We start from the raw sequence: 15,523 nt of genomic DNA, 5'->3' as shown, positions 1-15,523 counted from the left end.
GTTCCCCTCACCTTCCAGTTAGAAGCAATTAGCTGTAAGGGCTTGAAACTCTTGTATTTTGATATTCACCATACTTGGCATCAGTTACTGTGCTAACACTGATCTCTGTTCCCTGTGTGATCCTGGAAATGGTCAGAAACACAGAATTATGAAAATACAGAATCACAAAATGTTATTACCATATTAAACTCAGAAACATCAGCTTTGAGTTTCAGGGTTCTTTGCTTCTGAAGCTGCACATTCGTTACCGTGGAAACTTTCAGGCACACCCAGAAAACCCACATGCATTACCAGTAGCTTTATCTACTGCAGTATATTAGGGAGATTTGTATATCACGAATGAGGAGACTTGTGAGCAAGCTTCCTGTGGCAACAGGGTTAAGTTTGCTCTCAAACATTGTAATTTTCAGTTTTCAGATTCTCCTTTTGGAGTCTGTCTGAATAAGTGCTCCAGTTTAGGTATTGCCACTGGCTGCACTGTCATACACACTTAAATGTGCAGCATGAGACACGTCTTCAGATAACACGAATGTGCTTCTCCATTGATACCAGAGGATCTGTGATGGCTTACACTATGCACTAACTTCAAAATCCTTTAAAAAAAAATGACAATGGTGATCTAGTAGGATGTATTCATTCTTATTCTGTTATTGATAACAACAAAATAAATTAGAAAATATTGATTAGTAAGAGAACTTGTTAATTTCACTTTGATTTGCAGGTTTTGGATCTCTATTTCTTGAATACTGGATGAATTTCTTGTTATTTGGGACAAACTGTTTATTATCCTGAGCCTTTTATTCTGTATTAGAGTAAGTTGTTTTTTTTTCCAAGCAACATATTAGGAGCTATTTAATAATATGGTTTTTTTTTTCCAAAATACTTAATTAGCCAGCCCTTTATACACACAATCAGTGTAATATACTCAGACCTTTGCTGAGCTTGGTAAGATCTGTGATACATGCTGAAGTCATATGACTTCAACTATGTGGAAGCATTGCAGTGAACATCTCTCTCACCCTCCCTGAATTTAGAGTTGTATAAAAGTACCTATGTACATATATGCAGTTGTTAAGATCTGAAGTGGCTATATCTGAGCTGTTGGATTTGGAAATAAGTCTCTGCTTCTGAGAACAGGTATGAGCCAGCAGTTCCACAGTAGCACAAGCATAAAGTGCACGACCCAAATCCTGGCTCCTGCTTTGCCCTGTCTGAGTGACCAAGGCATGGCAGGGGACAACCTTTGATCCTGCCCTGAGGGTCCAACCTCAATCTGAGGAACCTGTGGATGGAAACTAGGATCATGATACAGGGTACTTAGGCTAGAAATAGTTATTACATCCACATTACAGACTGTATAATATTAACATTTCAATTTAAGAAAGAAACAAATTAAGGGAAAAAAATCCATTATTAATAGGGTTGATGTACATTGGAAAGCCTATGTGTTGCTCAGATCAAAGTAATACTTAACTTCTGCAGTAGTTAAGAAACTAGTAACTAGTGAAGAAAATGAATAGGTTAGATCTACTTGACACAGGCCAGTGGCAAGATAGAAGGTTGGGAAAGGAGCTCAGGGCTTCTGCTATCTGATAACAACTTCAGGTCGCATGAAGTTCTGCCCCTGAGAAACAGCCTGACAGCATTATAAATTCCTGTGTTTTGTGTAGCAGTTTCCATCATACATTTAAAGCAGCTGTCTAATTTCTATAGAATATAATTTCCTGTGCCTAAGGCAATTTATTCCTAAAAATAAGGGGGGAAGGGAGAGAGGGAGGAGTGACAAGGAAAAGTTAGTTCAGTAATTTAAATTTCCCGAAATGTAAGTGGGAGGTTAAGCTTTGCTCTAATTACACAGCATCACAGAAAGCATTGGAATCACACTGTGAGAACTCGTTAGGTCTTCTTATCACTGAGATAGATTGACTCACTGAGATAGATTGAGTGTAAATAGACTAAGAATGGAATTGGTTTGTGAATAATTTTTTAATTTTAGGTAATAATATCAGGCAAAAGACATGAGCATACACTATAAACAGACTGTGGCCAGGGATAGCTCACTCACTCTTAGATGAGCTATAGAGAAGTTGAACCTGGGTTAGCAAGAAATGTGAGTCTGTAGGAGCAATGTTCAAAAAATTAGGCTTGTAGGAGCATGCTACCCAGTGTGGCTTGTTCTGCTGAGTGGCTGGCTGCAACTCCAAGAGAAAGGTCCTGCTTAGCACAGGGAGATACCACTACCCTGGCTTAAAATCAATTCACTTCCTTTGTTTTAAACTTCATGCCCTTGTGGCCTTACTGGAGTGGTAGCAGTAATGGGGTTGCTTAGCAAAGCACCTGCAATGTGCTGCAGTGCAGGTGCTAACCTTAAATTTTAAGATTGTCAGCTTGTGTCCTGGGCACAGTGAGGCCACAGTGGGACACAGTTTTGCTCAGACTCACTGATGTTGAATAGAATAAAACCAGGTTGGAAGAGACCTTCGAGATCATCGTGTCCAACCTATCATCCAACACTACCCAATCAACTAAACCATGGAACCAAGCATCCTGTCAAGCCTCGCCCTGAACACCCCCAGCGACGGCGACCCCACCACCTCCTCAGGCAGCCCATTCCAATGGGCAATCACTCTCTCTGTGTAAAACTTCCTCCTAACCTCCAGCCTAAAGCTCCCCTGACGCAGCCTGAGACTGTGCCCTCTTGTTCTGGTACTGGTTGCCTGGGAGAAGAGACCAACCTCTGCCTCACTACAACCCCCCTTCAGGTAGTTGTAGAGAGCAATAAGGTCACCCCTGAGTCTCCTCCTCTTCAGACTAAGCAACCCCAGCTCCCTCAATCTCTCCTCATAGGGCTTGTGCTCCAAGCCCATCACCAACCTTGTTGCCCTTTTCTGGACATGCTCCAGCAAGTCAACATCCTTCCTAAACTGAGGGGCCCAGAACTGGACACAGTACTCAAGGTGTGGCCTAACCAGTGCAGTGTACAGGGGCAGAATGACCTCCCTGCTCCTGCTGGCCACACTGTTCCTGATACAGGCCAGGATGCCATTGGCCCTCTTGGCTGCCTGGGCACACTGCAGGCTCATGTTCAGCCTACCATCAACCAGGACCCCCAGGTCCCTTTCCACCTGACTGCTCTCCAGCCACTCTGACCCCAGCCTGTAGCTCTGCATGGGGTTGTTGTGGCCAATGTGCAGAACCCGGCACTTGGATGTATTAAATCTCATGCCGTTGGACTCTGCCCATCTGCCCAGCCTGTCGAGGTCCCTCTGCAGAGCCTCTCTACCCTCCAGCAGATCAACTCCTGCCCCCAGCTTGGTGTCGTCAGCAAATTTACTGATGATGGACTCGATGCCCTCATCCAGATCATCAATAAAGATGTTAAAGAGCACGGGGCCCAGCACTGATCCTTGGGGCACACCACTCCAGAGCTAGAGAAAGCTAACAGCCTTTCTGTGGGCAGGGCAGAAGTTCCTTTGCTGGCTTCCCTAGGAAGGCATCCATCAGCAGCTGCTGTTTGGGCTGAGACATTTTGTCCACTGCACTGCTTTTGTCCTTTGCTCTGCTTCCCCACTGTCCCCAAAGTCTGGCCATCTCTGTGTAAATGTGCAGAGACAGCCCTGTGTGTGCTGCTTTCTGGAGCACAACTGTAAGGTGGCCAGTAAGTGTACCCCATTCTATGGGAGCACCATTTTTTGACAGGACAGTACCTGACCTTATCTGATAAGATAGTTCAGGATTTGGACCTAATTTTTGCTGATAAAAGTTGACAAGCCCTTCTCAGGTTGCATTTAATGTTAATTCCTAAGATTTTATTTTCACAGAAGGAACCACTAGGTTACCACAATAAGCCCTCCTGTCTGTGGCATTTCAGTTACTGTAGTGACTACAAGGAGGTGGGTTTGGCCAATCATCAGTCTGACAACAAAAGAAAGGGAGTACCAGTTAGTTTTCCTTCATCACTGTGCAATTGGACATCATGTTTTCAATTACCCCACTGCGATCTGGCTTGGTGACCTCTCCTGCTTTTGTGAGGAAAAATCATTCATTCTCCCATTACAGTAGGCAGATTATTTTGATCTTCACCTTCTTTCATTAATACATCCATCCTTCAAAAAAGAAGGGGGTAAACAGCAAACTGTGACTATGTATCCGATATGCAGTCAGGATTGTCATCATCACTGTGCACAAGGGAATTGATTTCTACCTCGTTGAGACCTGGTTTCGGTCTGAGCTTGTGCAGGTCTATCTTCACTAAAAGTCAGTTAATGCCATTCAACATGGCTGGTCTTTGTTCCAGGGTAACAAGCATTTTTCTTGCATGTTAACTGTTAATTCTGCTCGAATGTGTCAGTCTTGGTGTGACTCCACACCAGCTATCCATCAAGAGAGAGCCCAGCCCTTGTGATTCTGTCTCAAATGTGACTCATTAACAGGCTAATGGTGCATGGACAGAGCAAGGATAGCAAATTGAGGGAAAGAGCTGGAACAAGAGACTGAGGAGAACAGTAGAAATGGCAAGATTGACCCCACGGAGAGCCATCACAGCTCTAAAGCTATTTGCCACAAGGCCATCAGAGCCATGAACAGTAAAGTCTGGGAGGTGGAGGCAAGTGCTTTGGCAGCACCAGCTTTCCCATAGAGCAAGTGAGCAACAGACAAAGCCTGATGAAGTGGTTTGCGCACCTTTGGGTATGGCTTTCACTATGCAGCTTGATTTAAATACGGCAGTTGACCGGAGCTCGTTAAGTACATTATGGAGAATGCTACAGAAGTCTGAATAGGATGAAGATCTGAAGACAGAGGTAGTGAGTTCCTTAAAATAGCAGCGCTTGCCTTTGATGTAAAATACAAAATCTTGAGAAGAAAATGAGATAGAGACTAAACAGATGGTGTGAAGAGGAATTCAAAAGCGTGATGGCACACCAGAGCCAGATATGAAGAACTAAATGATGCAGAAGTGGACTTAGCATAAGAGAAAGCAGATAATCATCAAGATTTTTTTTTCAAAACAGCCCTTTGTAGTATTTTTAAGCTATAGCACCAGCAAAATACAGTATGAAAGCCCTTATTTTCCTTTCATCAAGAGGAGCCTTGTTTTGAAGTTAAAGCAGGCAAAATGTGGGTTTATGTGAAGCTGGTAGATCTTGGTATGTTAAAAACTTGGTACATTAAAATATTACTATAAAAATCTTTCATGCCCAATAGTTACATTCATTTGCTATTCTCTGTAAGACTTCAAAAAAATGCCAGCTTGTTTTGATCAAAACAGGAATGCTTCTAAACTTCCATTCTTCTTATTGATCATTATAATATAGAGGTTTCATTCTTGGGAACTTGGCTTTTATTTTTGCTCTAGGTTTAAAGCTCTAAATAGCAACAGCTCCAGGTCTTACCATGCTTTGGGGAGTTATGCATTTTTTAGATTGGCCTTTTCTTGTGAGCCAGTCCGCACAGGGGTGGTGAGTCGTGGGTCCAGCACCTGGGAGTCTAGAGTGGGAGATAGACTTCACATCTTGGATCCATCTCAAATTTTTTTGCTTTTCCTGGGAATATTTGCTTCTCAGCAGAAAAGTGCCACATTGTCTTGTACATTTCTTTTCTGTAAACATTATCTGTGTTGCACCAGGTTTTTGCAGCTGACAAAGTCTTTTTTTTTTTTTTTTTCTTTACAAAACTAAATTGAAAAAGAGAAGTACAGGAGTCCCACCAAGGAAAAGCAAAATACTTACAACAATATTTCAGGCTGTATGTAAGGGAAGCAATCTCACTCACTGTGTGCAGTAGCAGGAGGCAACACTGCTGTGCCAGCCTCCCACTCAGCTTGTTTCCCACCTGCCCTACAATCACAGATTCTGAAAAGTAGTCCTTTGTTTACTCCTGCCCCTTGAGGGACGAAACCCTGAGATAAGGCTGCTTCAAATAAATGATCTCAAAATTTCTCTCTGTCTCTGGTTTCCACCCAGGTGATATGTATTATTTGTTGAATGATCTCTACTGCCTGACCTGCAATTAAACAATTGCTTGGTCCTCTTAAGCACTGCTCAGCTTGCTGTTCTACCAGCTGTTAATGAGGTATTGCTCTGCTTTGAGTGCTGCTCTCTGCAAATGTACAGGGAAATGCAGAAAACCTGCAGTTCCTCAGGGATAGACTTCACCTTCACTTGAGTCCTCACTCAGCCAAGCAGACCAGGGTTTTGATGAGATCCAGCCCACAAGTCAGAGGGTTTGACTTACCATGATCATGTAGCTGCTTGTTCCTCCACCCACACAAACCAACTGTTTTCAACCCCAGCATTTCATCCTGGTTGGTAAATAATAGTCGCTCAGAAAGAAAAGTGTTTGCCTCCTACCTGAGGGAGGCCCTGGGAGTCCTTAATGCATTCCTAAGTGCAAAGAGGGACCAGGGAATAGAAAGGAATGGAGGGGTTAGTAACAATTCCTCCCTGAGTGCCAAGGGCCAAGTATGTGAGTTATTTTTTGTTCAGGATTTTGAAAATATTTCCTAAAAGCAGTAAATCAGGCTCAATTAAAGCTCTTCCTGTGGCTTCCCCCTCCCCCCCCCCCCATTGTTGGTTTTTGGTGGTTTTTTTTCTTCCCTCCTGCAAGATGGGGGCAGCAAATTTAGATAAATGACACAGAGTCCTCAAAAGACTGCCAGCCCTCCCAGAGCCCTTCCTGTGGGCTAGGCTTTCCTGGCTGGCTGTAGGGTGAGGAACCAGTAGGGAGTAATTGCCTTTTGATGAAAATCAAGAGTAATTGCTGCTGTTAAAATACACTGTTGTTTCCTTGTAGTATTTCTGTGAGGACATGAAGAACTGGAGGGGGGAGATTTATTAATGAGGCAAACCAACAGTATTTTTGTAGACTTGTTTGTTATACTGCCCATGTCTGTGTAATGTAAATGCAAATAAACCCATCTTTATTTTATTCATAGTTCTAATGGAAAGTCTGTGTCATGGTCTGAACCAGGTGGAAGAGAAACTCCCAAAGGGGAACACACATGGCACAGACTCTCAGTGCATGTGAAGAATCAGGAGACAGGGTGCAATCAGACAGCAGTGATCAAACCCCTCACGAAAAGCCACCACGGCGAAAGCAAGAGCCTAACTTTTAGCAACATCAGCAGTAAGACTCTGTGCAATGTGGAAGAGGAAAAAGATAGAGACCCCATTCACCTCAACCAGTCCAGCAGCCCCTCCATGGTGGTGCACAGGAAGGTAACGTCGACCCCTCCACTGCAGGCCACAGTGGAGGAGACCCCCCTCTTCTTGCCTGAGCAGCCCTCCAAGACCCTGCCCCTGCAGCCACAGTCTCTCATGGACCAGCTGCAAGGCGTGGTCGACAAGATTGCCACTGGCATACCTGACTTGAATGCCATCCTCCCTACGCCGGGCTCGGGGAATGGTGTGCAGCCCCCCGCACTGCAGCAGCTGCCTCTGACGCCTCTCCAGGTGACTGCCTTTAGCGAGGACCCCCTGTCTCCCTTGACTGAGGAAGTGGAGAGCGAGAAGCTGAAGCTCATTCAGGGATATGTCTATGAGAAGAACCCAGAGGAGGAGGACGACGAGCCAGCAACCAGTAAACTGACTTTGGAAGATTCTCCAGCACTGACACCCCCATCCCCTTTCCGGGATTCGGTGGCTTCGGGCAGCTCTGTGCCTAGCTCGCCCGTCTCGGAGTCAGTGCTTTGCACCCCCCCAGATGTGACCTATGCCTCTGTCATCCTGAGGGATTATAAGCAAAGCTCATCCACCCTGTAGACACTGAAAGAGACAAGAAGGACTTCGGCAGCTATCCGCTGGGAGGTCCTGGGGAGGAAAGTCTCCCAGGGCTGGGGAGAGAGAGAGCAGAGAACAAAAGTCACATATGACAGGGCAAAAACTTCATCCTGCACTTCAGTAAATGAAAGAAAAGGGAAAAAAAAAATCCATTTTGAGGGCTCAAAATTCTCTAGCTGTTAAAAATAAAACCACTGTACTTTGAGAAAATAGGAAACCATAACAAAGCACAAACCCGAGAGACAACTTCTTTAGCAAAAAAATTAATAAGACACATGGGGGGCAGGGGGGTGGGAAATCACACTCAGTCACACCCTCTCTTGGCAATGCTTGAAAAGGACTCTGGGAAGTACGACTTGGAGAAGTCACTATCACGTGTCACAACTGCTGTCTGTCTGCTATGGAAGCAACACATCCAGCAGCTGGAAGGGTACAGTGTGGTGAAGAGGAATGAAGCTACTTGTATATGAGACACATATGCAGAAAGGATTTTTTTCCTGCTTTCTAGAGGTTGTACAACTGCATAATGTGTCTGGGGGAGATGAACTGAGATAATGTGAAAGCTTACGGCTCTTAAAGACTTGTGTCTGAACAATTTCTCTTCATACTAGGCTGCTTTTGTGGGGATTTGGGATTTTTTTAAACACTTATTGTGAACAAGATCAAGAAGTGTGGTCAAGTTAAAACTCGAGAGGTTTCTGAATAAAGCCCTTGCTGTTGTACTTGTAATATGGTAAAGGCTTAGGAAACTGCCTTTTTGTATAAGATTGCAAACCATGTGGCTAAACTGTTACACAACATTTCCTGTAGCAGAACTATATTTATTGACTAACTTTTCATAATGCAACGTATTTGCCATGTGATTACATCATTCCTTTGTGTCACTTGTGACTCAGATACATTGGAAAATAGCTGTATACTTAGAGCAACAACTATTACTCTGAAGAAGGGCAATTCCATCCTGGAGATTATAGTCAGTCTTGTAGCAAGAGCGTGAGCGTACGTTTGTGTTTCCGTATGCGTGCGTAAGGTATGTGTGAAGCATCACGTCCAATAACTCCCCCTTGGAAGATTGTCATATATACTATGAATATTTTTATGTTTAAGTCATGTTTTATATTGCATTGTTACAAATATTCAATAGCTCTTTGGCGGTTTGTATGCTGTGCTGACACACCTTTTTTTGTTTTCATATACAAGATGAGACAGTTGTTGCCCTTGTAACAGGGTGCTTTATTTTGCAGATATTTTATGAAGTAGACATATGGTATTAATAACCAGTGCATTGAAAACTTGTGATTTTACATGTTTGCAGCAAGTGTGGTTGACAAAAGAAAATGCAAAAAGAAAAAAAGTCTGTTTCAGAAACATTGTATTATTGCCAGTATAAAAGGTGAGACAGGAAAACTAATGAAACTACTTTGTTGCTTCAGATAATTTAAAATAAAATCATGCCCAGACAGGAAATTTCATCAGTGCTTAATGTGTGCATAAATTCACAGGGTGCGTTATAAGCAGCTCTTTTAATCTCTTGATGATGTTTAGTTCTTTTCATTGCTTCCAGTTCTATTTAATATATAATATTGTATTTTAAATATCTCTTCTAGGCAGCTCTAGTTCTGTCATTCATTCCTCCTTCTCTGTCCTTCCTGTGTTTCCCAGGGATGGGCATGATCCAAGGCTCCCTAATGACTGGAGTGTTCAAAGTCCAGATCTAATGGCTGTGGTTTGAACTTACCTATACTTACTATCACCCTATTTACAAATGTGCATATTAGACATATACAGGACAGGATTTTAGCCGCTATGAATTTTCATTGTGCTGTTGAATTTAGCCAAGTATCTGTCCCACAGTTCTACACTTTATTTCCAAAGATATTTTAAAGGAATCTCTTCATGTTAATATAGTTGCAAAACCTGGATTTAAACATGCTTCTTGTGAATACTCTATCAGGGTTTTTTCTGAAGTTAGTATATTTCTACTCTTCTTTCTTTTGACTTGAATTTTAAGAAGTCCTGCTGCCAGTCATCAATTCTTATCTAGAGGTCCAGATCTCATTGTTTCATTATAATTATATAGCAGTGGTACTGAAAGGTTTGGTTGGTGCTCCTAACCAGCCTCTTTTTCAAAATGTTTGCTCCTTTCAATGTGACTACTGGCCAGTTGCTGTCATTGCCTTGCTGTAGAAAGCATGAAATGACTTTGCCCAAAGACACAGTTATGTCTTTGTCTAGTAGATTGATGTCTCTAATGAACCTAAGACACCTGAGGGTCCATTGGTTGATTTTTGCTTGGAGCTTTCTGGGGGACTTTTTGGGGTGGTTTTGTTTGTTTCTTTTGGGGTTGTGGTTTGGTTTTTGTTTTGGGGTGTGGGGTTTTTTTTTGGAGGGGGGAGGGGGAAGGTGGATTTTCTTTTCATGCCGATTACTCATTACAGCAATGAGGAAAACACCTTTTTTTTTTTGCTGATCACCTCACTAGCAATGCATTCTATCTTCCAATCTTAGTATAAGATTTGTTGTGCTCTTTCCAAAACACACACATTGTCAGTAGCCCAGAGCTAGTACTGGGAAGTTGGTAATTGAGATAGATTTGAAAAAAAGAACAACAGACTCACATAGATGAGAGACTGCAATGCGGCAAGGTACTACTGTTTTCATATCTGTCTGGTTTGAACATATTAAGCACTGATTTTATTATTGCAATGTAATTATATCATGAGTAGTTTTCTTGAAATTCAGTATATTAGCTTTTAGTTTGTAATTGTTAAAACTGGAAACATACACATACATAAATATATCTAAAGAGCAAGGACTCACCTTGTGTATGTAGATGTACAAGCTACGAGGCTTCCTGTATAAGTTCTTTCTTTTGGCCTGTCAAATGCTTGATGAAAACTGCCTTTTTGTCAAAATGATCTTGAAAATGCTGTAAAATAAATATTTTCTATTTATTATTTAAAAATAGAATGAAAAGACTGTTAATTTTTGCTTCCTAAGGAGAAGATAGCTATGTCTAGTAATTAACTGTTCCAGCGTTGTTTGGTGTCCTGTGAGAGAGATGGTAGGATGCTCACATGGAGGTAGGTATTGATTAGATTCTGGCATGTAGGTGAGATGGAGGAGGGTTGGAAGATTACTTTTTTGCAAATCAAACCCTAGATTTTTGGCTTCCTAATAAAAATCAGTAGCATCGTAGGTGTTACTTTGGACTGACATTGTAGAGGAGAACTCAATGGATATGACAGAGAATTTTGGTCCTCAAGGACATCGGGAAACACCATCCCTTTGATGGAAGTATTCCATGTGTTTTACTCTGTGAGATGTCATCTTCTCCCATCAGAGAAACTCAAATACACTTTCTTGATAGCTATAAGCATTAGCCATTGATCCATCCTATACATTTTGTGCCTCCTCTTTACTGCCCCTCTGTAGAGCAAAGTACTGGGACTCTTGACTTCTGCTCTGCAACTTGTACACACCATGGATTTTTGGTGACTCCTGAATTTTTGTGTGCCTCAGCTCAAGGCTCAGTAGATGGGCATATAAATGCTTTTTCTGGTGTGCTGCTGAGATTTTTTCAGACCCAGTTGGCACTAAACATAGAAAATCTAGCTCTTTTCCTCTGTACATTTGTAAATAGGCTTGTTTTTAGTGATTCTTTGGTTTGGATCTGGCCTTGTAAGAGCCTACATCTGAGGTGTCAGTCCATGTATAACTACTGCACCAGTGAAGCACAGAGAATGACATTACATTCAAAGGTAGGTGCCAAAACTTAACTCTCTTTACTTGTAGAGGCTTGTTTGGAGGCTTGTTTGTTGGGGGTTTGTTTGTGTTTTTGACTGGGTTTTGTGTTATTGGGGTCTGTTTTTTTGGGGGGGGGTTTGGTTTGGGTTTTTTTGGTGGTGATGCTTGGGTTTGGTTGGTTTGGTTTTTGTTGGTTGGTTGGTTGTTTTGTGTGTGTGTGTGTTTTGCTGGTTTTGGGGTTTTGTTGTTGCTGTTGGTTTTGTCTGTTTTGTTTGGGTTTTGTTTTGTGGCTTTGGTTTTTAAAGTCTAGGAAATCTATGTCTTAGTAAGGGTTCTACTGATCAAGTAGACTCAGGTACAAAATCACATTCAGGGTAACACAGCAGTTACTCCTCTCCAGAGTCCAGAGCACCCAGTGCAGCGCTGCTGCCAGCACTTGCAACAGAGTACAGCCCAGAGCTTCTGGTCCTGAGCCTGCTGGACATCCCAGCAGTCACATGTAGCATTTGGGGATGCATTGTACAATGAACATGGGAATAAGTATGACAGTAACTGAGAATCGTCTATGAGATACTATAACATTGTTATCTGGTCTCTAATTAGCTACACATATGCTCTGCAAATGAATTCATTTTCAAATTGCAATGTTCACATAGGAGATTAGTACTAATTGTTTCATGCGCAACTTTCCAGTCTGACTGGCAAAATGAACCCAGCAATTCTTACTTTCTTTTTGATGCAGTTTCAGTTTTTGTGTTGCTGTGTTTTGAGCTTCCAGCATGGATGAGGATCATTTCAGTTTAAGTCATTCTAGACCATATAAATATTTTAACTCATATTGTTTTTCTTTTCTTTTCCTAATTTCTCCACATAAACATACAACAGTTTGAACATTACCAGAAAGAGCAGATTGGGCAAAATCTATATAAACAGACTCCAGTAGATATGAGCAAACAACAGTTGGTGGAAGTGCTAAAGGAAAATATGTAGAAGGCCAGATGCTGCAGCCTGTTAAAGCTGCTTTATTAGTTTAGATTTCCAGAACAGTTCTTAATGTGTTTTCATTTGACAAAGGAAAAGACTATTGTGATGCTGTAGAGTCATTTGGCCTCAGTGTCAAAGGTAGATGATGTGACAGCTGGAAAGGGAATGGAGTTATATATTTTTGGCTACATTTCTCTTAATCTAACCTAAGAAAAAGGCATAATGAAATCCAACACTGAAGGGAAACAAGTCAGAAAGCTTTAAATTAGAACTAAGCAAATCTGAATTGTCAAGATATTTGAGTATTGCAGCAGATGGTTGGGAGATTTAAGCAAATTTTCTTTAAGTCTTCAAAGCAAAGAAGAATTCAAAGGGTAGAATTTTTAAGCTTCTGCTATGCAAGGGGTCAGATCAAATTATCACAATATTCACAAGCTGCCAAAAAGGCCCATCTAAAATATCTTTACACTGAGTAAATGGATGAGTTCAGCACCACAAAGCAGCAAAGGAGCTTAGCCTACTTGAGCTTTAGCTTAGTCTCCTGCCTTCTGCCAAGGACATTGTTGGTGACATCACCAGCCTAGTCCATGCCTATTCGTCCAAGCTCTGCTCAGTAAGCTGGGTCTCTGAACCCCAGCTAGTGTGCAACATCCATTTCACATGGAGTAAGTGGCTACCTGAAGCACAAGGCAATGGAAGTTGGGCCCCTGGAGTTGTGTTCGTTACTCTTTAGTGAAGAACAGTGAAGCAGGTTGTTAGTAGCTGTTCTACACAACATCTGAGTGTTAAAAATGCTTCTTACATGGGAGTGGGAAAAGCGTGGTTTTGCAGATTGTCTTGTTGTGGTGGGTTTTTTTCCCAAATAAATGACTCACTAGATGCTTGGCAAGTACCTGTCTGCAGATCACTGGGAAGGAGAAGCAGACACTGCAGCGAATATCAAGGCCTATTTTTATCTGTGTAAGATTTCCAACAGGGATATTAGCAAAAAGGGAAATAAGTGATGCTGTGCAGCCAGGTGTGTGGCACTATCACAGGCCCCATATCTCCACCTGGGCCTCCAAGCTCCCAAATAGAAATGGTAGATGAGAGCAGGAGTGACTGGTTTCTACTTCCAGTGCTACAGGTAAATCCTATCCAACTCAAAAAACAAGCGAAGTATTTTTCGCCTTCACTACTCAAACCTCCAGCTTTCAGTAAATCACACAGGAGAGGGGTGCTCCCCACCTGAAAGAGCAGGTCAGTGTTTGGTACCAAGAAAGAGCATCTGTTATCTACTCAGTTTTAAGGTGGGTGTAAATGGTATATCTCTACATAAGTAAAATATCTTTGTGAATAGTGGGTTTCCATAACCAAAAGGCCTCTAGGTAGGTGGAGAAGCAGCTGGCACAGATACCAGTGCAGACAGATAAGAGTTTAGGAGTGGTGTATATCTGTGACATTCAATCCACCTACTTATTTGTTGCGCACCATGCAATATGTAGGTGGCATGAGATCCATCTCCCCACCCACACCACAGTATGGTGTAGGGGACTCAGAATCACAGAATCATAGAATGGCAAGGGTTAGAAGGGTCCTCTGGAGATCATCTAATCCAACCCTCCTGTTAACAGAGGTACACCTTGATCTGGTTGCACAGGAATGAATCCAGGAAGGTTTGGAAGTCTCCAGAGAAGGAGACTTCAACACCTCTCTGGACAGCCTTTTCCAGGGCCCTCTCACCCTCAACATAAAGAAGTTTCTTCCAAAGTTCAAGTGAAGCCTTCTGGGTTCTAGTTTGCACCCATTTCCCCTTTCCTGTATCTGGCCACCACTGAGAAGAGCCCAGCCCATCCTCATGACATCCTCCCTTTAGATATTTGTAAGCATTTACAATATCCCTTCTCAGTCTTTCATTTTCCAGGATAAAGCACCCTGGTTCTCTCAGCTTTTCCTCGTAAGACAGATGCCCCAGTCCCCTCATCATCCTTATGGCCCTCTGTTGGACTCTATCCAGTATTCATTCCCCTATCCCTCTTGAACTGGGGGACCCCAGAAGTGCATACAATACTCTAGGTGAGGCAATACCAGGGCACAATAGAGGGGGAGGAGCACCTGCTGGCCACACTCTTCTTAATGCACCTCAGGATATTGTTGGCCTTCCTGTTCATGAGGGCACGTTGCTGGCTAATGGTGAACTTGTCCACTAGGATTCTCAGTTCCTTCTTCACGGAGCTCCTTTCCAGCAGGTCAACCTCTAACCTGTGCATGGGGTTATCCCTCCTCAGGTGTGGTACTCCTATCTCTCTGTGCTGCTCTAAGTCTGTATCAGGAACAGAGAGATCTGTGAGACATAGTGGCTGGGAACATGGTGTACCTGAGGGATGGTCTCAGGTTAGACAGGTCTCTGGTCAGTTCTCTCTGACTGTTTTCCTTACACAAGGTTCCTTGCAAGGCACGGAGTTTTTATTCTGCTTGCAGACATCACCTAGAGATGTGGGATTTCAGTGCTGTGGAGGGCCTCCAAAGAAACCAATATTTAACACAAGCTGCTTCCCCAGCTGCCCTCCAACAGACTGCACAAAGGCTGAGGTGAGACTACTCTCCCTCACTACAGCTAAGCAGACCTGTCAGCCCTACAGCCTGAATATGGGGGGCAATGAACCACTGCTTTCCTTAAGGCCCTGCAGCATATGCTGCCGAATGTCTGTGGTGTGTGTACAACCCCCACACTCCTGCTCAGTGGAAACATCTCACCTGCTGCTACTTGACCTGCTGGTGCTGGGAGGTCTGATCATCAAAGAAGGCTTGCTGCAGCCTTTTGCTCTCCTTAATGACACAGGGAAAGAGCAAAAGAAAGAGAACAACCTGCTTTTGTCTCTCTTACAAGAAAGGCAGATAGGACTGTGCTATGGAGCCAGCAGTGTAACCCCAAAGATATCAGCTAGAGCCTGTCTTCTGAAAAATGCCTGTCAGCTCCTGCAATTCATATTTGGAGGGACCTGAAGAATTTGCCTTTCATTCTTTAGCTACCC

At 42.8% G+C, this 15,523-nt stretch overlaps 1 protein-coding gene across 5 annotated transcripts in view; it reads left to right on the top strand.

The window, feature by feature from the left end:
- The window catches only part of GRM1 (glutamate metabotropic receptor 1), a 190,795-nt gene extending 180,654 nt beyond the window's left edge, over window positions 1-10,141 (top strand). For 2 of the 5 annotated variants that reach the window (XM_054162745.1, XM_054162744.1), the window contains one exon: window positions 6,935-7,043. Coding sequence is in view for 2 of the 5 variants with exons in the window: in XM_054162741.1 (XP_054018716.1) it covers window positions 6,935-7,760 (826 nt within the window). In the remaining 3 variants the exon portion in view is untranslated. Of the gene's footprint in view, window positions 1-6,934 lie in introns of all 5 variants that reach the window. The other 3 variants (XM_054162741.1, XM_054162742.1, XM_054162743.1) reach the window with 3 other exon arrangements.
- The last annotated feature ends 5,382 nt before the right edge of the window (window positions 10,142-15,523 follow it).

Source organism: Dryobates pubescens, chromosome 6 (genome assembly GCF_014839835.1).
Source record: "Dryobates pubescens isolate bDryPub1 chromosome 6, bDryPub1.pri, whole genome shotgun sequence".
Classification (NCBI taxonomy): domain Eukaryota; kingdom Metazoa; phylum Chordata; class Aves; order Piciformes; family Picidae; genus Dryobates; species Dryobates pubescens.
Note: the sequence above shows the minus strand (reverse complement) of the source record. Positions and strands in the feature narration are given on the sequence as shown.